At 41.3% G+C, this 25,701-nt stretch overlaps 1 protein-coding gene across 6 annotated transcripts in view; it reads left to right on the forward strand.

Moving 5' to 3' along the window:
* Positions 1–25,701, forward strand: part of LOC129743608 (SLIT-ROBO Rho GTPase-activating protein 1-like) — a 290,035-nt gene that overhangs the window by 250,823 nt on the left and 13,511 nt on the right. For all 6 annotated transcript variants that reach the window (XM_055735675.1, XM_055735676.1, XM_055735678.1 and 3 more), the window contains 11 exons: positions 9,693–9,876; positions 9,947–10,112; positions 19,066–19,416; positions 19,478–19,966; positions 20,032–20,299; positions 21,488–21,700; positions 21,776–21,881; positions 21,950–22,174; positions 22,246–22,417; positions 22,543–22,622; positions 24,752–25,262. In XM_055735675.1, coding sequence (XP_055591650.1) covers positions 9,693–9,876; positions 9,947–10,112; positions 19,066–19,416; positions 19,478–19,966; positions 20,032–20,299; positions 21,488–21,700; positions 21,776–21,881; positions 21,950–22,174; positions 22,246–22,417; positions 22,543–22,622; positions 24,752–25,262 — 2,765 coding nt within the window. The remainder of the gene's footprint in view (positions 1–9,692; positions 9,877–9,946; positions 10,113–19,065; positions 19,417–19,477; positions 19,967–20,031; positions 20,300–21,487; positions 21,701–21,775; positions 21,882–21,949; positions 22,175–22,245; positions 22,418–22,542; positions 22,623–24,751; positions 25,263–25,701) is intronic.

A 25,701-nucleotide genomic window follows, 5' to 3' on the forward strand; every position in this document is an offset into this window, starting at 1 on the left:
CTCGAAATTAACCCTCAAAAAAAATCCCACACAAAAATTGGGACCTCTTTCCTTGGTAAGCCAATGTGAAGTTCTGCTGAAAAACTACCAACCAAAACCAAAATCGGGACGTGTCCACAGTTCGAGCACATGCCGTAGAACTATTTTCGATACGTGAATTGATTGATCTTCACCTCTTCAGGTTGTTCGGTTGCTCTTTACTAGAAAACACGATATTCTCCCAATTTTTCAAGCGCGGACCGCGTAAGCTGCGCCTTCGCCCTTTCTACCCGCTCTTGCTTCTGTTCAAACGAGAGGTCTTGAAATCTTAGGATCTTGTAAGGCTGGGCCTAAAAATCATCTTCCAAGATCTGACGACGATTTTGATCCGGTGCGTGTTTATAAATTTATCGCTAATTTAGTGTTACTACGCCAAGAAATTCTCTCAGGGTGCATCTTGATGATCTTCACCATGGTAGGTGTCATCACTGTTGCTTGACGATCCCCACCATACTATATGTACTTGGATACTTCTGACCCCCAGGTATCTTCCAAGTGTGAGCCAAAATAAAAAAAATACATACACTCATTGGACAACTCACGAAGTATGTCTTTCTTCCGTTTCACAGCCTGGAACTAGGCAATCAAAGTACTACGTTAAGGTTCGAGGACTATTTTTACAAATAAAAAAACACTTGACTACAAAATTAACAAAAATATCCTCTGACATCTTATATATAATGGTAACAAGGTGACAAGGTGTCATCTAACTCGGTTTTGTATACTTCGTAATAATCACTTCTAAAGTTTTGTAGCAGTTCAATTGCCGGACCATGTATGTCAATATGTCCTAAACAAGAAATACTAACATGTACAGAGTTTAAAAACACTAAAAATCTAGGTTTTCTAGAAAAAAAAACTTCGATTGTGACGGTCTTACCCCCAGTTCGCCTACGCTTATTAACTTTGCCCCAAGTAAACGCTCTCTTAGATTGAGGAATGCGAATGACAGCTTGGTGTGAAATTCCTTTAAAAAAAAGGTTGCATAGAAGGTGCTCTGCAGTTTCTTTTTCGAACCTTGCAGAATCTTCAGTCTTCGCTTTGGATAATGTTTTTCCTTTTGAGATGCTGTTAAGGGTATCCACGATGAAATTGTCACACACACAAATTTGATTCGCAAAACTCGTCTTTTCATCCGATTGCCATCAAATTTTCAGGGATTGAAAAATAGCTATAAAAATTCATTTTACCATTTTACTCCTATTCAGGGTAGCCACTCATTCGGGAAATGCTGGAAAAGACGGGATTTAAAATCCACCGGGAAAATGTGAAAAAAGCCGGGAATTCTTTCGAAAAGTCGGGAATCTTTTGCTCAGCGGAAGTCTGTTGAATGAAGTTCGGTCGAAACAAGAAGAAATTGATTGACAGTTGATCGCCAGTCTATTTCCAATTGACTTCGACCGATTTCTACACACTTCATCTTTACTCCTGTGATCAGGACCATTTCGTTCTGTATTTTCAACAGCTACAGGACGTTCTCAGGAAAGAAAAAGATTACAGGAAAACAACTGTCAAATTATCCTGTAGAGCAGGGTGGCCAGCGAACCGGGAAAACCGGAAAAACCTAATTCTAAAGTTCATTGGAATCATCGTTATTTTTTTTTTCTCAAAAGCGGTATAAAATCGGAATATAAATTCCATCGGAGAAATGTTTAAAAAAAAGTCGGAATTGTTGGAAATGAAAAATCGTGATTTTTGAACTCAGGACATACATTTTAGTGCTCAGAAGTGGTCCAGTTCAAAAATATTTTAAGATATTTTTGTGAATTTTCTTAATTTTGACTGTTTTGAATTGGGGTTATGAGTGGAACAATTTATCAAAACTCACAATAATCAGTACACATTTTTATCATAACCATAATTCAAGTTTTTACTAAATATCCCTAGCAACCAAAAGTCCCATAAAAAAGGTACAAAAATGCTTACTCAGCCCCTATGCATGTCCCTATGTTCTATGCAGCTCAAAATTTAAGTTCTTATTGATACTTTCAAGTTTCAAAACAAGTCCTAATGATCTTCTATTCAGCTTCCAGCGGCCTCTTAATTCAGCTTCAAAAAAATCGCAAAATGAGCAAAAAATCTCTCACTATCTCAACTGAACCTTTGGCTTCGGTTCATATCACCTTCTCTTGATTATTTACTGTGTTCTGTAACGGCGCCGCCATGATGCCACGGGCAGGATTCCAAACTCGAAAAATTGCTCAATTGCTTATTTCCTACATATTCTCCCTCCATATATCCCATCAGAATGGTCACTCAATTACTAAATTACTTATTAAAAAAAAACCTGTCCGGCTTGGGGATCGAACCCCGACCTTCGTGGTGAGAATTGAACACGCTACCACAAGACCACGCCTAGATGTTGTTCTAACTGAATCTAAAACTCGAAGTGGTGATTTGATTTTGAAAGCACATCAATGCACTTTTAGTGACTTACCAAATCCCGTATTGAGCACTTTTGTGCCCTTTATGTGACTTAAGTCCCGTATTACGTACGTATAGATCACTTTTGCAACTTTCAAGTTCGTTAATGAGTATATATAGTTCACTCATGGGAATTGGGCAAAACAAATCACATACCACGTACATGTTAATCACTTTTGCAACTTTCAAGTTCATTAATGAGTACATAAATTCACTAAAGGGAATTAGGCAGTTGATTCTCTTTGTCAGCCAAAATGTAACTTTCAATGCCTATATTCAAGTAAATATGAGACTTTTGGTTGCTTGGGATTCTAATTAAATCAAAATTTTCTGGTGTGTGTTACATGTCAAAAATTATTAAAAAATTATCCAAAAATAATTTTTTTGAGTTATCACAGAATTCACTGAATTCATTTTTAAAATTTGATTTAACCTAAAAATTCTAAATTTCATGTCAATAAAAATGTTGGATTCCTAACTTCTAATATGAAAAAATGTAATAAGATAGCTATTTTTTAATTTAGAACATTTCACCAACATTTTGGCATTCGTATCCGAAAAGATTAATTATTAATCTTAATTGATTTTTCTAGGAAACAGTAAAAAACAACCAATTTGTCATGCCTTTCAATAAAATTAATGGAAAAAGCATCACAGAAAACCATCGCAAAATTTTCGAGTTTAATCAAAGAAAGTCAGAATATTATTCCACATAAACACAGAATAAACTAGCAATCTTAATTTTAACACCTTAGGATCCGTGAAAAAATCACAGCTGATAAACACCGAAATTCGGCACTCTATATCTTAGACATCGCTGAACCAAATTCCACAAATTTTACTGCTTTGAGTTACGGCAAGTGGTTTGTTCTATTTTATCGAAGAAAGTTTAATGAGAAAACAAAGAACTTTTGAGTTATGCTTCTAAGTGAAGCACACTTGCGGCGAGCGAAAAATCGAGATATCTCGTATTCGATCAGCAATGTGTTAAAATACCAAGTCCAGAATCAAGCACCCAGAGTTCAGGATCTCAAAAAAATTAAAATTATTCAATTAAACCTTACTCGATATTTAAGACGAGAATCGATACAAAATTTCAGAATACTTTGGAGATATAAGATTCAGCGGATTCTGTTTTCAAAATTGCTGAAAAAAAAATAAGAATATCAATCAATTGATTTAAGTTTAGATCCTTAACTCACTCGGAATCCATTGTTGATGATTATATTTCAAATTTCATAATTTAGAAACCAGAGCTCAATAGTCAAATTCATTATGCGATAAACTAATTTTTAATTGTAACATCATCGTTTTAATAAAATCGAAAAAAGTTGACAAATAATAAAAAAATATGAGTTGAACCAGATATAGATTTAGATGTGAAGAATCGATTGGTTTATGTACTTAGCTCAAAATTGATCCATCCATCCGATCCTAAAGGCCTCAATTATTTTCCTATTACTTCGCATTTAAAGCCGCTTAAACTATTTTCTGTAGAAATCCCAACAAACAAGATCGTTATCTGAATAACCTATGAATTTGAAGTTTGAATAGCTAGAATTTTAAAGTCCTCTCACACTTTTACGTTTATACTTAAATTTTTTTTCTCATTTTGGTTAAATAAAAACCCTGATAAACATATTAATTTGTGTATTTTGAAACTGGGAGGATCATAAAACGTCAATCGAAAAACTAGGAAAAATCCGGGAATTTGAAAATAGAAACTCGCTGGCCACCTTGTGAAGAGTCGTCAGAGCTTTCTGAGTTTTTGAAAAGTCCCGTAGCGTCGGGACGGTTCCTGCCCGAGGTTGATTACTCAGTAAATTGAATTTTTTTTTTCAAATTAAAGGAAATGTAAAAAATAATCTGTTTGATCATTAGCAAACACATTGAATAACAGGAACGAGGTTCAATGTTTCATATTTCAACACCGTTGCTTATATTCATTATGTTTGCAAAAGTCTATCAGAAAAAAATTTTCACAGTTCCTTATCGTAAAAAGCCTAAACATAAAAAAGTTAAACATATTTATTGTAAGACATTTTTATTTAGCCTATATTACTACATTTACAAGATTTTGGAAATACATTTCCGCTATCACAGACGGAACTTGGGTCTATTTGAATAACTTATAGCAAACGCCGGGTGACGTTGATAGTTACTGGTTTTCGTTCTGGAAGTATTTAAAACTCTGGCGTCAAACAATTATCGATTTTGGTGCCGCAAATCGAATGTTCCAACTGGAACTAAAACATCCTTGAATCTCGCCAATCAGAAAGCTCCGGAATCGGACAAGAATGAATTTTGTTACCGAATCGACAAAAAGCTAGGAATATAAGTGTGCAGGAACTGAAATTAAAGAAAAAAAAATTATCGTGAGAACCGTTTTAAAGCAAATTATCGATCGCTCATTCCATTATTCTTACCGAAATCGCTGAAACGGGGACAAACAAATTCCTCACTCACATCGTTTTATTTCGAGGAAAGTTAAATTTCTCTAAGAAGTTCTGCTTAAAATTTTGCATAGCAGCTTCATATGTAGGAATCAGGTTCCTGTTGCAAAATCTTGTTGTTATTTTTTATCCCGAATAGTACAAGACAAAACATTTTACCAAGCAATTTCTAACGGAATTCAGGAGATCACTGCCCTGACTTTAGTTGATTCGTTTGAGTTCCTGTGCATGTTTCATCCCATATTTCAGGAGAAACGAAGTTTCACGAGATTCGGGACAGTTTTCATTCGTGTTTTGCGACGTTTGAGCGCTTTTCCTGTGGGTCGGAAAATGATGGTCCCGAGCGGAATAAATGCAATCTTTGTGTGTACCAGGTTGAAACGGATCTTCCTGGTGAGTTCATTGAACAACGGGAATAACCGTAACGAAACGGTTAATCCAGTGTGCTCGCAGTTCTCACTCGAGGTATGTCGAGTCCTTAAAAGCAAAAAAAAAAAATGGAAAAGAATCTGAAAGAAATTGTTGCAAAACGTAAGCTAAAAGCAGAAAAGTAGGCAAAGGAACTAGAGGCAAAAAAATTGAAGGTGCTATCCGACGCTCAGAAGAGATAGGCAAGCTTCATGGATGAAAAAATTAAAAATTCTTAAAATTATCTAAGATACAAATAAAGTGGAAAAGCGATTATCAATTTTTTTTTAATTAAACCAATGAAAGATTCACTAGAAGAAAGCTTAATAGATTTTCGTTTATATGGTTTCAAAAATGAATATTCGAAATTTTGTTTGGTTTTCTGTTTTACAAAATCGGGAATTTCGTGAGACCATTCGGGAAAAAGTCTGAAAGTATGCGGAAAATCAAATATTGTTTTTGAGTGAAAACCCTGCGTATTTTATTTACTGTCCATAAGCAAATGCCCGCACCTTGGCCTTAACTCCGGCCATAAGATTCTGTACAACCTGTGAATCAACCGCATTTTGCATATAAACCCATACTTTCTTCAGTTGCTCGACTGTTTTCACTACCTTAAATCGTTTAAGAAGGTGCTGCTTCATAATCGCCCAATACTTCTCGTTGGACATTTTCGGCACGAAATTGACCTTATTGTCCGCATACCACTTCAGCATGTCCTTGGAGTAGTGGCAATCCTGCCAGAAGATTGTTGGGACGTTGTGGGCCTTCAGGAGAGGAAGCATCCGCTTCTGGAGGCACTCTTTCATATACACTTTCATGTCCGTTCATCGTGTCCTGGGTCACGAAAGGTGCACTTCGCTTCCCGCACGTGCAGATGGCTTGTCAAACCAGGAATTTTTTCGCAAAGAATCTTCTGAGTGCGGACATGCTCCGGAACGCTGAACTCATCCTTGGCCGTGAAAAACAGGTCGCCGGGGATCTGTTAGAAGTCGACCTTCACATATGTTTCGTCAGCATGTTGAGGTACACTTGTTCTGCTTCTCGTTGCGATAAGGAACCTTTTGTACCTTGACGTTCGAAGCCTAGCCTTAGTTTTGGCCTTCTGGACAAAACTTCGGCTTAGGTGCAGCTTCTTAGCCACATCCCGAACGAAGGTGTTAGGGTTTCGATTGAAGACTCCAACTACACGGTTGTGATTTTTGGTGTTGTACGGAATACTTTTTCTTTCACTTCTGGGCTTCCGATCGGTGGTCAATCGTTCTTCGAACCGCTTATTCACTCGCGACACCATGAAATTCACGATTTCAAACGTTTTAGCGATGGAACGATGCGAGAGATCCTTGTTCTCGTGATGAATGCGCAAGATTTTATCACGCACAAACTGTTCTTTCGACTCCATTTCCGCGAGTTTTGATCACAGGACTTTAAAACTTGCAGGATGTAAACAACGCACTATGAACTAAATCCATTCGAATTTGCATTAAATTCTACCCAACGGTTGAAAAGTTAGAGCAATTTCATAGTGTGGCAATTTCATCGTGGACACCCTTTATATATGTACATTGTAATAAAACCTAGACTATTCAAAAAAAAAGGCTGGAGTGCAGTTTTTTGTTTAATAGTTTCACAATATCCCAGCAGTTTTTGAAAAGTTTATATTCAGTACCTTTTCTCTGCACTAGAATAGTGCGTAGTTAAGTGCAGATTGCATCTCATTAGACAACACATTCTCATGTTTTCCCCGAACTATAATAACTACTTCATCTGCAAAGCTTATAACTTCGAAACCCATAGATAAAAGTTTTTTAGGAGGTCGTCCATGATCAATGACCACAACAACGGTGATTGAACCCCTCCTTAGGGACATCCCTTTGTTGAAGTGGCACTGTATATAAGTCTTCCCAAGCTTGCGTAAATGGTTTTAATTATTAACATGGTACTAGTAAAATATAAGATTCGGTTTTATGCCAAATTCTTCTTTTTCTTCTTCAGATTCTATTCGCCGATGTAACTTTTAGCACGACTCGGAACTGCCTTATCGACTAGCTCTTGTAATGGTCCAGCTACAGAGACTTCATTTTAATGTCAGAGGACTTGCAAAATTTCCTCAACCTAGTTGGAGGCGGCGGGATTTGATACCCGATAGACTGATTACAAATCAGGCTAAACGACCGCCCCATTCCAATTTCAGTAAACCTCGCTTGAAGGCAGAGTTGGACATTAAAGGGTTAAGCACAAATAGAATTGATGATTATCAAATTAACATAAAGCGCATAATGACAACTTATGCCAGCATCACACTCATACCAAGCATAATTCTTTGAGCTTCGGATATGTGTCTCTCTAACTCTCTATAATTACAAACCTCATATGTATGAAGCTACTCCATTCGGGGGCATCCCACTACACATTAGTCGAGCTGGACATCTTCTGATTGTTTTAAATGCGCTGTGTTGTAAAATTTGCGCGCAAGCTCATTTTTATTGGAATTGGGTGAGGTTGGTCGCATTTTATTGTGCCATAAAATGGAGCTCCAAGTGGCACAACAGCACAAGAGCAGCAAATAAAAGTCAGCAAACTACATATTTATCTGTTGCAGAGGGCAACGTTAAAAAAAACTGCTTAATTCAATGTGGCGCTTGTATTTAGCTTCTGTCCAAACAAAAACAAACAACGCAAGCAACTATTTATGCAGGCATCGTGTGGGCAAAGCTGCGAAAGCTTATCGCTTCATAAACGGCGGATTCATTTGGCGACCTCAAGGCTTCGTTTGGTGATAAGTGAAGTTTTGTGATGTTTCGTTTGACATTAAATGAAGTCAACTTTTTGTTTACTGTGTAGTTTAAAGATGTGATTCTTGTTTCAAAAGAAGTTTTTCGATCCATCTTGCTCACAAATGCAAGCTGACCTAGTTCGAGGCATCATTAATTACATCCTACGAACGATCTCATCTACTAAGGGACATCAGATACTCTTTCTCCTAGATCCAATTTCCCATTGATTGCCGCTGCCCAGCTAGACTTTGTGGTAATACTATATTATTCAAATGAACTTCACCGGAAATACGAAACCTTTTTTTGCCGATTGATGCATCTGTAATCTAGAGTCTGGTCGTATACCTGTGGAGCTAAAAAATGTTAAAAATAACATGACCCAAGACGGAACAACGAAGCCATCAGACGACCCCTAGGGCAGTTATTTTTGTTCTCTCTTCTTTCTCCCGAAGGTGAGGTCAAACTTAGCGACAACAAAAAATCGGAAGTGAGTGCAGCTTAAGAAAATAAAACTTCGCTCTATGTTATTGTTACTTACTTCACGTCTATTCAAAGAAGGAAACAACTATCCATCGTTTTTTTTGTTCGATTGAGTTGTTCCCAATGATTTGCACTGTATCTTGATGAGAAAAAAAGGTGCTTCGAATGCCTAAATGGAAACCGCATTATGTTGGGAATGCAAATTGAATGCTTGCAATTAGCATCACCAGTGTGAGGAAAACAGTGATGCTCAAATTTGATTTAAAAACAATTGCAAATTGTTTTTAAAGTTAAACAAACCGTTTCAAAGAAGCTTATTCAATATCATCAGTAGATCCAAGTATTCTAGAATCTTATTTTGTCACGGTCCCCAAATAAGCAACTTACATTTTTCCGAAAATGTAAGTTGCTTATTTGGCGACCGTGACAAAATAAGATTCTGAAAAATCGGATTCAAAGAATGTTGTATATATAATCAATATTGATAACGTTGCATAATGAAATTATTTCACGGTCGCCATACAAGCAGATTTAAATAACGTTCTACTCATATATTTTTTTAAATTTTCTGATTTATCCATAAATCAATTGTTGAGAATTACTGATGATCGGAAGCAATCCTAAAATGAAAAACAAACCAAAGCATGAATGAAGTTTATGTAAATTAAAACCTCCTATTTAAAGTGCCAAATGGAAAGGGGGGAAACAGAGATCTGTTCTGGTTGCGGTCGAGATAAAGTCATGCTACTTGGGTTTCTTCGATTACCGACAGACTGTGAGGCACTACTGGCAGGCAGAAAGAATTCCCGGGCCCATCCAGACAATGTTGCCGTTCCGTCTGGTTGATTCCCCCCGATGAATGTTATGGTAACGACTTTTTTACTGCTCTTGTGCAAACTATCACGATTGATAGTCTGTGTAAGATGATCTGGATGTTCATAATGCGCCTGGGAAAATGCAGTTTCTAGCCATTTTTCTGTGCCTCAGTTCTCACACATTTGTTTTTTGTAATTACCTGTGTAAAGTTTTTAAATTTCAAATGTATATTATTTTTTTGAATCTTCAAATGAAAAATAGTTAACCTATGATTTTTTTTTCTTCTCATCCACAGACATCCGACAGCAGCTCAATGAGCAGCTCAAATTTCTCGATGTTCGCATGGAATCACAGATTTCGCTCATCCAGGAGCTGCAGGATTTCTTCCGGCGGCGCGGTGAAGTGGAGCTGGACTACAGCAAAAGTCTGGACAAGCTGGCCAAGAGCTTGCAGCTGCGGCACAAGGAACAACGACAGAAGTGAGTTCCAACTCTTAATATATAGATTTGAATGAAATAGGTACTGATTCCCTACAATTTTTCTTTCTAGACGCGAGCAATGGCCCATGTTTTCTTCGTACTCATGCTGGCAGCAGCTCGTTAATCAGACCAAGTCGCTGTCCCGGGATCATGCGGCCCTCTCAGAAATCTACTCGGTTCATCTCGTGGCCAGACTGCAGTCCGTTTGGGACGATGTACAGCGAATATACAGAAAGGTGAGTGTCTCAATAATTTAGATAAAAAAAATGATGAATCATTTCATGAAAAAATCATCCAGCTCATGGAACAAACATGAAACACTATCTAAGGTTATGATCATTTAATATCCGGGCAGTGATAGTTGCATTACCGGGCGGTGAGTGCTACATTACTAGAGCTCGGATTACTTTAGTAGCATTGTATTAGTTATGAAAATGATTACCTTGCCTATTTTTTTCAGATGTTTAAGTTTTCGTGTGTTTAAGATTTTTACGATGCAAAAAGACATGGTAAAAATAATTTTGCACAATTGCCTTGGAAATTCTTCATTGTCGGCTTGAAAACTCATGAACTGTGGATTTCTTCTGATTTTTTTTTTTGGCCCAAATGGTTAGAAGTATAAGGAGCCATTCTAGAAATGCTCACGAAGTTCAAACCAAGCAACGTAGTGGAACCCTTGATCCCAACTATGGTTAAAAGTCGATGGTTATTGAGGATAACTGAATGCAGACCCCTTAACCATGCAGTAAATTCGTTTCCGGCAGGCAAAAAGTGTTGCCTGTCTGGTAGATACCCATCAAATTAGAAAATGAGCAGTTCCATGGATCGCAATCTGTGCAACCCGTTTTTACGCAATGTGACAAATGTGTTCTGATGGACCTGGAAATTTATGTTAAAACCGATTTTAAGAGGTCAAATTCTTCGAGATGCCTACTCATGAAAAGATTCCAACCAGGTTTCAATAGGTTTTTCCAGCTGAATTTGTGTAAAATATCATGACGTGGGGATGAATAAACCAATTGGTGTAAAATCCCAAAAAAAAAAAATAAATTGAGAAAAAATTTAAAAAAAAAATCATGATTTTGCAAAGGTTGGTCGAATATTGTATTGAAACTTCAATTTCCTTCTATTTCTTCCATTTATATGCCCCTTGTGTTTTGAGTCGATTCTTTTTTCAACAAGGAAGGACATTAGATGACTTGTCGCTTCTAGGGCGTTTATCAACAAGGAGATTGGGTTCCTGTGAAATCTGGGAGAAAACATGTTGAAACTGGTGCCAAGCAATTTGAAATTGTTTATTTGATAATGAATTAGATGAAAATCGAACTTGAGTAAGATATTTTCAAAATAGTTGTTTAAAACAATTTATCCACAAGGTCGGGCAATTTAGGACGATTTTTGAAAAAAAAAATCAAAAAAAGGGCAAATCTAGGCTTTATTTTTAAACATACAAGAGGGAAAAGAAGGAAAAAACATGAAATTTAAGTTTTCATTGAATCACAGCAGCAGTGTTGAAATCGTATCGAAGGATTAAACTAAAATTTATGTTCATTTTGAAATTTATTAAAAATCGTTTATGGATAGAAAATCTTAAAATTTTCAAACAGATATTGTTTTTTATTTAACTTGGCAAATAATCTGAAGAAACCCGCGCAAAATCCGGAAAGTTTTGAACAATATCTGGGCATCCCGGCCAGATTTAACTGATCTCTAATTCTTTATTGGATTTTTGGGCAAGCCTGGATATTTCAAGAAAATCTGGAATAGACGATAATCAAGGTATAAAGCGATATTCGTCAGCATTCTCCTGTACGATTTACAGTGAAAGGTATACAGATATCTCTAAGATGTTTTGCTAAACTAAAAGTTTTTGATGATTGTGTAGCTCCTTGAACATTACTTTAAGATAATTCATAAATTATCCAAAATCATTTGAAAAATTTTACCAGTCTGTTATTGCACGAATTTAAATGATAAATATTCGGCCGAATACTTAGCTCAACTATTCGGTGTGCCGAATATTCGGCTTAACTGTTTTTTGGCGATATTCGGTGCCGAATATTCGGCCGACCAAATATTCAGTACATCTCTAGTCAAAAGTTTACTCAGAAATGGGTGAACTTTTTTCTGTGTGCATGCAAGCAAAAGTTTGTTTACATGCTGAAAAAGTGTTGTGCAATCAATTTGTTCGGATTAGTTTTTCATCTTCGCTATGATTCTTATAGATCTTGAAACTAGGAAAAAAATTCTGCACACTTGGTGCACTGAAAAGTGTGTTAACTACAACCAAATCGCATCATAACATCAGCACCGACAATAATTGCAATGAGTCGTTCTTAAGGATCTGCTTAGATCCGGAACGAGAACCTGGTTCCAGTCAGCCCCAGTTGGATTCTGAAGTAGTCACTCATCTCAAACGTAACCGATCGGTATCAACGCGTGATCTAGCTAAAAGGTTCAAAACCAGCATTTGGATGATTCAGAGAATCAAGGCCAGGAACTCCTTTAAGACGTACAAGAAGCGGAAGGTACCTAAGAAATCAGTAGAGCAACATTTTCGAGTAAAAACAAGGGCACGGAAACTTTACGAAACTACGAAACCTACGCCTAACAGGATTCAGGAACGCTTCCCGTGCCACAATTCTACACGAAATCGACGGACTAGGAGGTGGATGATGTCGACTGCACGATTGCGATGGAAAAATTTGGGCAAAAGATTATAGTATGGCAAGCTATTTGTACCTGTGGTCTATATTTTCTTCACAAAAGGTTCAATAAATGCTCAAAGTTTACAAATATGAATGCATGAAAAAAAGATTGCCACCCCTCTATAAAAAGCATCAGTCTCTTGGCCGAATTTGGCATCTGTACATAACGCCAAGCCAATGTATATCGAGAAAAAAACATCAATCCACCTTATTGTCCAGATCTCCGACCGATTGAACGATACTGAGCGATTGTGAAGAGGATATTTAGGAAGGAGGAGACAGTTTCTCAAAGCATGGAAGAATTCGAGATAAAATTGGAACGCAGCATCCAAGAATTGTATGATGTATGATGTAAGCTAACATCCTATGTAGCGTGGCACAGCCCGTTTGCAGCGAACTATTCGCACATAACAATTCGATCTCGATTTCCAACTCATTGACTAAAAATGCCTTTGAGTGGACTGTTTCAAGGCAATGAATGTACAAGTAGAGTAACCTGTACTATTCTGTGGGGTAAGGATAGTATGTCTCCACCGAAAGTACAATTTATTGACAATCAATTGAAAATCAAGCCATTGTTATGTGGAATGTTCCATAGGATGTGAAGACGAACCCTCCCTTTCTCTGCGATATGTTAATGAGGGTAACTGCCCAGTGCACTCTACCCTCCACATCGTTTCGATCAGGTGTCCGGATGGCCCTTCCCCACCCCCTCCAAATATGAATATATAGGCAATAATGATAATTATGGAACGCAGCATCCAAGAATTGCACAAAAACTACTGTGCAGAACTTTTTCTCGCATTTTTGCTATAGTTAAATTGAATAAGAAATATTTTTCGTTGTCTTTGAGACTTGGACATTTTGACCATGCTTGCCCTGCATTTTTATTATTCTCTAGGACCCTCCTGTTAGCTTACATAAAGTCTAAAGTTTTGCAAAATCTTCCCCTACGTCCGCATGCCTCTGCGATCTTCCAGTGTATTCTCGAGTTTGGATATTGGATCTAAAATTCAGAATAGGTCAGAAATCCAAACAAAAGCTGTTCCCAGTTTAGTTGAATATCGCACATCCCCACACCCGGTAGTATGGTTGAAGAAGTAAAATTCACCTTTTGACTACCGGATTTTCACAACGTCCTGTTTTGACATTCGCTTGTCCAGAAGGTCCTTGGAAGTGTCAATCAGTTTTTCGTCGAAAGAATCCTGAATAAACTCTGTATCATCACGCTAACCACTATGTAGACTCTTCAACAATCCGGCATAGGACGACAATGACCTGTTGCAACAATAACAATAACTCACTTTTCCGTGGCAAATGGGATACATTTGTCCAAATTGCTGTATTATTCTAGGAGTAGTTTAAGGGAGTAAGAGAGAAAAATATTCGGTAAAACCCAGCACAATGGGGTCAATTCAGTACTTGTCCAGGTGGAGAGCCAGTTAATAGAGGCGTTATCTTCACCAAGGCTCCCAGAGTAAGCAGGATATGATGAAAACAATTACTAGATGGAATTTGAAACCTTCATACCTACTGTGGATGAGGTCAGCGCATTTCAGATCACATAGCCCAAAACAGTGTCACTCACTCCACGTATGCCCCCTACTCCCAAAAGTCCGTTTGGGGCCTGCGACCTTCCTTCATGCCGGAGGAGTGCTCACGCTAGTGCGTAGATCGACATACTTGTTTCGTGAACTGGGTCCTGGAAGTTTCGAAAGGCAATTCGAATCTTAACCCGCACATTCCTCATTGATTGGTCACACACAAATCGGGGTCTCAACCCATTAAAACGCGTATCGGACCATGGTGGTGAATCACATTTACGGATTGTACTCCAAGGCATGGTGAGCCACCGAGTCCCCCCCCCCCCCGATTGATCGCTGTCTGGGCCCATGGGTGCAATTGGACGACTCATGATTCAATGTAATAAGATACGTTGTACCCCCTACGCCATAAAGTCCATCAGGGACCTTGATTCCCACCTTGAACTGTTTAACACTATCCTTTAATAATGGAATAGAACAAAACGCGCTAGTACGCTTCAAGACAAATAACGTTACGAATTCACTTATCGGCTACGACCAACACGACTCGATGCCCTTTAGCGAGTAAAGATTCGACATATCGAGTTGAAAGAAGTCCACTTTTTGAACGCATCTAGTTCAGGAAGTCCAAAGACACGAATCGAGTTGACGGCTGCACTATCTCTGGTTAGACGAGCGGGTCAGGGCTTAGACCCCCTAAGCCACTTGTCGAGCCCAGTCTTATCCGACACAATTAGGTCTGATACCTCTTGTATATACCTGACACCTTGCTATCAACTTGTTGACTTAAACGCAACTACTCGATTGGCGGATTGGGTCTAGATGATCCCGGAGTGCAAATCGAGTTGTCGATCGCATTTCCTCCGATCGCATCAACGTTTTAGGGTCAGATCCCCCAAAACGACGCGAAAACTACAAATTTTTGTGAATCACCGCCTGCGCTGGGTGGTCTGGCAACTTGGAAATACATTGTCAGTGTCATTAAAAGACGCTAGAAATCGAAATTCGGGAACGTAGGTGGAGATGAATTCTACACACGCTGCGAAGAGATGAGGCAGGCCCAGAAGCTCATGGCGTCGTAGTCTTTTTTTTATTAGTTGATCACCCAGGTGGTAATCCTGTTTACTGTTTACGGATTGCATTCCAAGGCACGGCGAGCCACCGCGTCCCCCCAGTGTGCTACTCTGGGTCCATGGGTGCAATTGGACGACTCATGATACTAAGTACCCCTACGCCATAAAGTCCATCTGGGGCCTCTGGTCATAGTTCCCATCCGGACCTGCATCGAAGGCTGTACCCGAGATGGAGACCAAGTCCGCGCTTAAGCGCTCATCAGCTAACTCAATTTCAAATCAAAACTCCAGCATATATACCCTGCCTCTTGTTACGATTCAAGACTAAGGACCTCTCCTTTGACGACTCGAGGACCTTTACTCGTAACTCGAGGCTCGCTTGGTTTCCTCTAACGACTCGAGATCTTGGGTTCGCTTGGTTTTGCCCGAGGCCCTCTCCACTTTGCCCGTCTATGTGCCGAATAGATAGCAGCTTATCATGGAAACGCTCCTGTCACAGCACACGTCCGGGACTTTACGAATCTACTCGGATGATTCCCGGCGAAGATGTCGTTCTACACCGACTCGAGTGACTCACCCGCCGACGACGTGAAGTCACTCTACCCGAGAGTATTTCGCGGCGTAAATACTCTTCTTCCTGCGAGTTCGACTGCGAAAAAGGTCAAGTCTTATCCCTGCAGCTTCTCTCGTATGGAAAGGCCTAGACCTAGACCTATCCTAGACTCATGCCTGTCACAGCACTCGTACGTGTCTTTAACGCTTGCGACTCAGATGAATCCCGACTGTGATGTCATCCTACCCGACTCAAGTGGCTCATCCGACGGCGACGTGAGACAATTCTACCCGAGAGTTCTCCGCGACGTGAATACTCTTCCGCCTACGAGTTTGACTGCGGAGAAGGTCTTGTCTTATCTCCACAGCCTCTGTCGCAGAAGGCGCGTTCGACTCGGATACTTCGCGACGGTAACGTTGGAGGTACACACAGACCCGCGATGTACCAAGCAGCTCGGCATACGCAGAAGGTACAGTCTTATCTTTGTTTGCTTTACTGCCAGGACAGTACTCAGATGCTCCCGGACGAAGGAGTCACCCAACACCGGTCGCGGACTGGTACTGGTTCGAACTCCTCTGCAGGGCAGTCATGATCCGGGTGAACCCATCGCTGACCACGCGCTAAGTATTGGCATCCTCACACATCCTTCGCACGATGTTGTCGGCTGCCGTGTCTGGTCAGCAGGTGGCAAGCATGTTAGCGCGTGCCCCTTCGAACCTCGGACAGTTGAACACTACGTGCTCTGGTGTCTTTACTGTGTCACCGCCCACAGGTTGACCAGAATGGCGAGTCCACGTGTCCAAATCGATGGTGGTACTGCAGGAAGCATCCGTGACCAGACAAGAACTGTATCATGCAGAAATCCACCTATCCATGTCTCCGGTCCACCCAGGATCCGACGTTAGGGATCGAGCGATGGGTCCACCGGCCACGTTCCGAGCTGTCCCACTGGTGCTGCCAGTGCTCGTAGCAGAAGATGTCTTCCTTTTGCAAGACCGAGATGAGCATGATACCCACCACGGTATGCGCTGATTACCCGCAGGTTCATCAGCCGTTGCCCACTGCAGAGCTTTTGCAGGTTACACTGCCTGATCAAGGCTGCCTTCCAGGCTTCCGCTCCGTACCACAAAATGGAGGTCACACTCGCCAGGACCCTCCTTCTGCTGCAGCGGATCGCCGAGTTATTCGATACGTCTGGGAAGACCCTCTCATCCACGTACTGTTGCAGTGATGACCGGAACATTTCAGGATGTTCCATGAGCGCAACCTTCACTGCTACATTAGGAATGCCATCTGGACCCGAAGCTTTGTTCAACTAAAGGGACTCGGCGATCATGTCTTGTGGGAACAGCTAGTTGACGACCTCTCGCAGTTTGTTCTTACACGATTCCTGTGGCGCACCTCCGCTCCGCGTCTTGGCCATGACAATCCTGTAAGCATCGCCCCAAGGGTTGTCATTGGCGTCCTCGCAGAGTTAACTGAATCGTGCCTTTTTGCTCGCCTTGATTGCCCTGCAGAGAGCAGACATCGCAATTGCGTAGGACACTCTTCGCTTCGCTCACGCTGACGGGGACCTCGCTCTTTGCATATGTCGCCTAGCCCGTAGGCAGCTAGTACGCAGGTCCGCGATTTCCGCCGTCCGCCAATACAAGGGTTGCCGAGTCCACTTGGCATCGTAGTCTAGCCACTGAGATCCGCACAGTTGACGAAAACCTTAGCTGACGGCACGTTGAAACGCTGGTTCCGGAGCGCCAGCAGTGGAGATCTTTTATCTTAGCCCTATTCGTCGGACCCTTAGGCCTTAGGTATCCTCCAAAACGCGCGTCGGACCCTCACTCTTGATCACTAGTTCCTGGTACCCAGATGCACCATTTCTTACGTAAAAGTTTGGCCAGGATCTGTCGACGGCCTCTAGTGTGTTTAGTGGTATTTCTCTTAGCCGTACATCAGCAATCGCCGGATATACAGACACGTTTCCACTCTGAATCACGGGGACGTGGAACTATTTACACACCAGAGTTCCTCATTTACGCATTGCATTCCGAGAAACGGTGAGCTACCGCGTCTCCCAAATTTGCAACTCTGAGTCCATGGGTGCAATGAGACGACTTCATGTATAACTCTTACTTCCTGAACTCCACCAGGGCCTGCAAACCCCGAAACGCATGTCTGACCAGACATCTCTGATACCTCACTGTGGAGATCCGACAGCTCTTGTGCCTGACACATCTCCTCGTGTTGACTTGAAGTCACCACTTCGCGCAACTTGTTGCTTTGTTGTTTTCCGATTTGGGTCTCCGAGGTCCGCAACGCAAACGCAAATCGAGCTGTCGGACCCTGTTACCTCTGATACGTATTGTGTCAGAAATCAGTTGAAACCTTGATATTGATACCTGGTATTTATATGCACCACTTCTTCTACGCAGATTTGGCGAGCGCCTGTTGGAAGCTTATGGTGGGTTTAACGGTAGTTCTTTTGGCCGTACAACTAGAATTGTTAACTTTGCAGACACGTTTATACTTTGGACTACGATAAAGTGGAACTTACGTTGCTTAGATGTGTAAGTCCACTATGAGCTTCATGCTATGTACTCAAGAAAACCGGAGATCCGCCATCGTTAAACAACGTTATCTTACTCTGAACGTGTATTTCTCTACAAATTTTTCGATAAACTGACCCTGTAGACTATTCCTTCAGATCATATTCATTTAAATCGGTCCTAACAGACATTTGTTTGATTTGTTTAGGTTTAGAGGTTAATCCGTTCTTCATCCCATGTGATAGTCTTCTATAAACTAACCCACTACTTAGCGACAGTTTAAAAATTGTGGAAATAGCCGTTACAAAGCCGTCGACACTTGTAAGGATTCCTTAACAACTTCTCAGTTGCTAATTCCACTATTGAATAAGTGTTGTTTTTACTCCAATGACTTCTATTGAAAAGTGTATGGCATGGGTATGTGAATAGCTGCTGTACCGGAAAAGGCGGTGTGCGCTATTTCAAAATTCGTGTTAAGGTCATCAGCACTTCTCGTAGCCAAAATTTCTTACCTATTGAAGGTCTCGGGCGTCGAAGTGATATTTCACGCTCGTTCATTGGAAGCCTTAAGCCACCTCAAAATGAGAGAGTCTTCCACTTTGGTGATGACTTCTGGTTATGCAAAGCTACCATCTCAACGATAACTCTTACACCTCCAGGGGGTAGTGATCTCTGTAATCCAATCGCTGGCTGGTCCCTCAAAAATAGGTTTACTGTTTACGTATTAAAAATGGATAACCATGAATTTGTGTTTCAATCTTCCCATTTCAGTGCCGCGAGATCGGCTTCGAAACGCACGTCGAGATCCTGCGCATCCTGCAGGAGCTGCACACCAACATGAAGACCTATCACACCTACCAAACCGAGGCCAAGGAGGCGGAAAAGAAACTACGGGCAGCCGAAACTCAGCGCATGAAGTTACAGCAATCGGTTCCGAAAGAAAAACTCGAACGCAGCAAAAAGTACCGACTCATCGAAAAGGAAGTCCTGAAGCGGAAAAATAAATACACCGACGCAAGGTTGAAGGCCCTGAAGGCCAAAAACGAGTACCAGCTGTGTCTGGAGGCTTCCAACACTACCATTCACAAGTACTTCGTGGAGGATTTGAGCGATCTCATTGATGTGAGTTGTAATTTTTATTACATTTTTATTCGTTGAATTTTAATGTACAATTTTCTTCCAGTGTATGGACCTTGGGTTCCATTCGGTCGTTTCTAGGGCATTGATGATGCACGTTTCAGCAGACCAAAGTCGATGCCGAGCCGTTTTGAACAACACAGACACCCTGTCGCACATAATAAACTCGATGGACAGTCGAGCCGATAAGCAAAAGTTCCTTGAACAGCACAGTGCCGCCTTCATGATTCCGAAGAGGCTCGAATTCCAGGGCCAGGACGAGGACATTGAGCCGGAGCTGCAGAAAGCCCTGCACCAGGAGATGGAATCTCGATTGGTCCAGCTGGAGCAGAGGGTCAACAACCTACGGATGGAGTCGGAAGAGATCTGGAAAACGCTGGAAACGGCCGAAATCAATCTGCTAGATATTCTAAATACGAAGGACTACGATTGCAGTACGGCATTTAAGGACGGAGGCGTAAATTTCCAGAAACCAGAAAATACGGCCCTCAAATTGAGGTCGGACAAGAATGAGATTGAAGAATTCTACATCACTGTGAGTATATTTTGATAACCTTTGAGAGGACCTTGTTTTAAAATTTTTTCTCATAATTTTCGTAGAAAATCCGCGAATACATTCTGGCCACCTCGCGAATAGCTAGGCTCGATTCCAAGGCAGAGTTCTTGAGGAGTGCCCTCGCTAAGGATTCGGCCATCAAGGTGGACACCCTAACGAAATCGAACGTACCCAAGCGCAAACGTATCGGCCGCATGAACAAATCGGGCCGACCGAAGCTCTTTGGAGGTTCACTGGAAGAATATCTGGAAGCAACGGGCGAGGAAATTCCCCTGATTCTGCGAAGCTGCATTCGGGTCATCAATCTGTACGGTAAGATGGGAATAATGTGCATACAACTAATATTAAGATTAGGTCAATGAATGAAACGAGAACTAGAACAATGACTAGGGCTAGGACAAGAACTAGGACAAGGACTAGGACAAGGGCTAGGACTAGGACAAGGACCAGGACAAGGACTAGGACTAGGACAAGGATTAGGACAAGGACTAGGACTAGGAGAAGGACTAGGACAAGGACTACGACTAGGACAAGGACTAGGACAAGGACTAGGACAAGGACTAGGACAAGGACTAGGACAAGGACTAGGACAAGGACTAGGACAAGGACTAGACAAGGACTAGGACAAGGACTAGGACAAGGACTAGGACTAGGACTAGGACAAGGAAAAGAACTAGGACAAGGACAAGGACTAGGATTAGGATTAGGACTAGGACAAGGACAAGGACTAGGACAAGGACTAGGACAATGACAAGGACAAGGACCAGGACTAGGACAAGGGCAAGATCTAGGACAAGAACTAGGATAAGGTCTAGAACAAGGACTAGGACTAGGATAAGGACTGGGGCAAAGACTAGGACTAGGACAAGGATATGGACAAGGACTAGGACTAGGGCAAGGACTAGGAGGACAAGGACTAGGACAAGGACTAGGACATGAACTAGGAGACAATCACTAAGACAATGACTAGGACTATGATAAGGACTTGGACTAGGACAAGAACTAGAACAAGGACTAGGACTAGGATAAGGACTGGGGCAAGAACTAGGACAAGAATATGGACAAGGATATGGACAAGGACTAGGACTAGGACAAGGACTAGGAGACAAGCACTAAGACAATGACTAGGACTATGATAAGGACTTGAACTAGGACAAAAACTAGAATAAGGACTAGGACAAGCACTAGGACAATGATTCATACAAGGACTAGGACGAAGGCTAAAACAAAGATTAGAACAAAGACTGAAACAAGGACATTGTCTAGGACTAGAACTAAGACAAGGACTAAGGCAAGGACTAGGGCAAGGACAAGGACCAGAACAAGGACTAGGACAAGGACTAGAACTAGGTCAATATTTAGGACAAGGACTTGGACAATGATTGAGACAAGCACTAGGACGACGAATATAACAAAGATTCGAACCAAAACTCAAAATAGGACAGGGTGAGGTCGACAACTTAAAAGAATTGATCTAACTGTTACTTCCTTCTTTTTCAGGACTGCATCACCAGGGAATCTTCCGGGTATCGGGATCTCAAGTAGAAATAAGCAACTTCAAGGAAGGATTCGAACGGGGTGACGATCCACTGGCTGATACGACCGATGCTTCCGACATCAACTCGGTAGCTGGGGTCCTAAAACTTTACCTTCGGGAGCTCCGGGAGCCCCTATTCCCACTGATCTATTTCGATCACTTCGTTTCGTTGGCACGTAAGTATCTTCTAATTTTTTTTTCACAAATTTTAACAAAAACAATGATTAATCTTTTTTTATCAATTTCAACAGAACTCGAATCGAAGCACGAAATTGTCTTGGGAATCAGGAAGTTCTTCCAAAGTCTACCCAAGTCCGTGGTCATCGTGATACGCTATCTGTTTGCTTTCTTGAACCAGTGAGTAATCCATAATTTCAGTTTTCAATTAAAAGTAGTTTATAAAACCAATACCTATTTAATTGCAGCCTTTCCGAATATTCCGATGAAAACATGATGGACGCCTATAACCTGGCGATCTGTTTTGGTCCGACGCTGATGCCGGCACCGGAAGACAAGGACCAGGTCCAGTACCAAAATCAGGTTAACGAGCTGATCAAGAACATCATCGTCTACCATGCGGAACTGTTCCCGAAGGATCTGGTCGGCATGCACTACGAGAAGTTTATCTCCTCCGAACCGTTTGAGGATATGTAAGAACTCTGGTTGATTCAGAAGCATTCTCTCAAAATTAATTTTACTTTCGTTGTTATTACATTTCTAGTGACGTTGGAGACTCGCCGACGGAGCAGGTATCGGAAGACCCGGACTCCGAGGTGTGCCCCTCCGAGGATGAATCGGACACGTTCGAGGCGATAGTGCAGTTCGATTTCAACGCCCGGTCGGATCGGGAGCTGTCGCTGCGTAAAGGTGACAATGTGATTCTGTACAATCAGGTAGGACTTCGCTAGAGGCTTGTAGAAGCTAGTGAGCCTTATTTAGTGGTGCTTCTGATCAAGCTACGGCTGCCTTTGGTAGAGATAGGATTTAACGTTACAGTACCTGCGTTTTTGAATTGTAGGTTTCCAACGATTGGTGGCGTGGAGCAGTCAACGGCAAGACCGGTCTCATTCCAGACAAGTACATTTCGCTGAAGATCAAGTAAGTATATGTTTATATTCGATTTGTATAATACTGTTTACCATTTTATCGAACTGTACCTAGTCGAACCAGGATGAGCAAAAAAAAGGACAATAACTGAAAATCTGAAAATTTATTGACACATTTAGAACCTCGAAGTAAAATAAGCGAATATTCAGATAACCGCTCGACTAAACAGACGGTGAAAATGTGAGCTAAGGGCTTTTGTGTTATCGACAGGATTGAACTACTTGTGTGATTCTTTGCCCAACTTCGACCCATCCGTAGCTGGTTGTGGGTAGCAATGTGGCTTCTTCGAAACTTACTACAAACAACCAGCTGATGCTGGGCAAAGAATCACACAAGTAGTTTAATGTTGTCGATAACACAAAAGCACTTAGCTCACATTTTCACAGTCTATCATTTCTTCTAATAGAAAATATAAAAAATAATTCACCAAGGTGAGGTCTTGTCTTCTGTTAATCATCTTCTAGTCCAATCTTTACAAAATGGAATTTGTTCAACTCATCCTTTGCATGCCGTTTTTAGTTGATTGTATGAAAAATTATTGGGACTTGTCCTCTGCAAGCCGTCTTATTGTTCAACTCATTTAAACTTCCATGAGGACGTGTCCTTGGCAAGCCGTTTTTTAGTTCAACATATTGTCAATGCAGTTGAAATCCGAAGTTTTCGCGCTGATGATTGGCACCCTTGCCAACCAGCGACGATGAGAGATTCTTTAAACACCTCGACAATCTGCAGCCTTTTCTTTTGTTTGGTTCCGACACATGGGAGATGCTTGATAGTTGTCTGGTCAACATGAAACATCGTCAGTGATATCGCCGTCACTGATGTTGACGAAAACTCCGGTTTGGTGATTCAGCGACAATATTCCAACTTTTATGGGACTTGCCTTCTGCAAGCCGCCTTTTAGTTAAACTCATTCAAACTTCCTTGGAGACTTGTCCTTAGCAAGCCGTTTTTCAGTTCAACATATTCCAACTTTCATGGGGACTTGTCCTCTGCAAGCCGACTTTTAGTTCAAATCAGAACATCTTCCATGGGGACTTGTCCTTAGCAAGCCATCTTTTAGTTCAACATATTTCAACTTCTATGGGGACTTGCTTTTTGCAAGCCGCCTTTTAAACAAACTTTCTTGGAGACTTGTCCTTAGCAAGCCGTCTTTAAGTTAAACTCATTCAAACTTCCATGAAAACTTGTCCTTAGCAAGCCGTCTTTTAGTTCAACTCATTAAAACTTCCATGGGAACTTGTCGTTAGCAAGCCATCTTTTAGTTCAACATGTTCCAAGTTCCATGGGGACTTATCTTCTGCAAGCCGTCTTTTAGTTCAACTCATTCAAACTTCCATGGAGACTTAGCAAGTCGTCTTCTAGTTCAACTCATTTAAATTTCCGTGGGGACTTGTCCTTAGCAAGCCATCTTTCAGTTCAACATGTTCATACTTTCATGGGGACTTGTCCTCTGCAAGCCGTCTTTTAGTTCAAATAATTAAAACTGTCATGGAGACTTGGCAAGTCATCTTTTAGTTCAAGTTATTCAAACTTCCATGAAAACTTGTCCTTAGCAAGCCATCTTTTGGTTCAATTCATTAAAACTTCCATGAAAACTTGTCCTTAGCAAGCCATCTTTTGGTTCAATTCATTAAAACTTCGATGGGGACTTGTCCTTAGCAAGCCATCTTTTAGTTCAACTCATTTAAACTTCCATAGGGACTTGTCCGACTTGCAATTGTCACGGAACTCAGTTAGCTTCGTCAAGCTTTGCGCAGCAAGGTTGGACACTTTAAGACCCTGAGAAGAACGAAGAACTACCGTGTAGAATTGCTTCCTCTACAAGGAATACCTTGCAATACCTCATATCTCTTCAATTTCCCTGCGTACTTGGGCGCCTATGGTATTTCTTGTCGAGCCTTGAGTAGACTTGTTCGCCTAGGTGTTCATGGCTGCTAACTCCCACTTTTTGGCCCTTGGATCCTTGGTTTACTTCTTGTTACAAGAGGGCGATTAACTATGTTGGTTAAAACCTATTATGAGTAAATTAATAGATCAGAATAGTTAACTCATACCAATTTCATAGTACATCTCGAGAGTTATGCATCACACTTACCAATCTTTTTTTGTAATTTTAGGGACGAGGACCGGGACAAGAGCGAACATCTGAAATCGTCCAGTTCGGAGGAATCTGTCCGGAAGCGGCGACCCAGCGGTAACATATCCCTAAATAGCCAGCTATCGATTTGTACGCAAAACTCGAACACCCTATCGAACATAACCTGCAGCAGCGATTATACCGGATCCACCCTAAGCACGGCTACCCCTATAGGAGGGATCCCATCTCCGAATCACCCTCAGTATCAGACGATCCAGCAAGTTCAGCAACAACAACAGCAACAACAGCAACAGCAGCAGCAACATCATCAACAGCTGGCCCCCATTAACCAACAAGTGACCCACCAGCCTCCGCTGCCCAGTGCCAATCCGATGATTGGCGAAAAGCTGGCCGCGGATATGAAGGACCCGGATTACATCCACTACGACACGGTCGACCTGAAGAGCTCGACCTACAGCTACCACGATGAGCCGCACTCGTTCGAAACTTCGGCCGAATTTCTGGAGGATATTAGCCACTTCACGTTCGAGGTACTGGAGACGACGGTTTGAGCAGCTTTTGCGTATTTTCTATATATTTTTTAAATTCTTAACTCCGTAGCCTGTATACGTTTTTGTCGTCTTGTCGTATTTTTTTTCTTTTTGATTATTTGTGTTGTCCTCCTCCTGGACCCTAAGAAAGCTCAAGGGGTCGGTGGAGACTGTTGCAATTGTCTTATTTGGTCGCTTTTGCGCTAAAAGAAAAATGAAAAAACAAATCAAGTTGCAAGAATGCGCTCCTAAGCATAATAACTCTGTTAGCTTCCTGATAATTTGCAATCGCTCTAGCAAGAGTTTGAAAATGTTTTTGTCTTTAGAACTATTTTTAAGACTTATTTTGTATTATCTAGTTTGGAACCTTCAAAGCCGACAGGAAGTGAAAAAAAAACTTAGGGTTAGGATATTTGCATGTGCGTTGAATGTGGCCTTT

This window comes from Uranotaenia lowii, chromosome 2 (assembly GCF_029784155.1).
Source record: "Uranotaenia lowii strain MFRU-FL chromosome 2, ASM2978415v1, whole genome shotgun sequence".
NCBI classification, from domain to species: Eukaryota; Metazoa; Arthropoda; class Insecta; order Diptera; family Culicidae; genus Uranotaenia; species Uranotaenia lowii.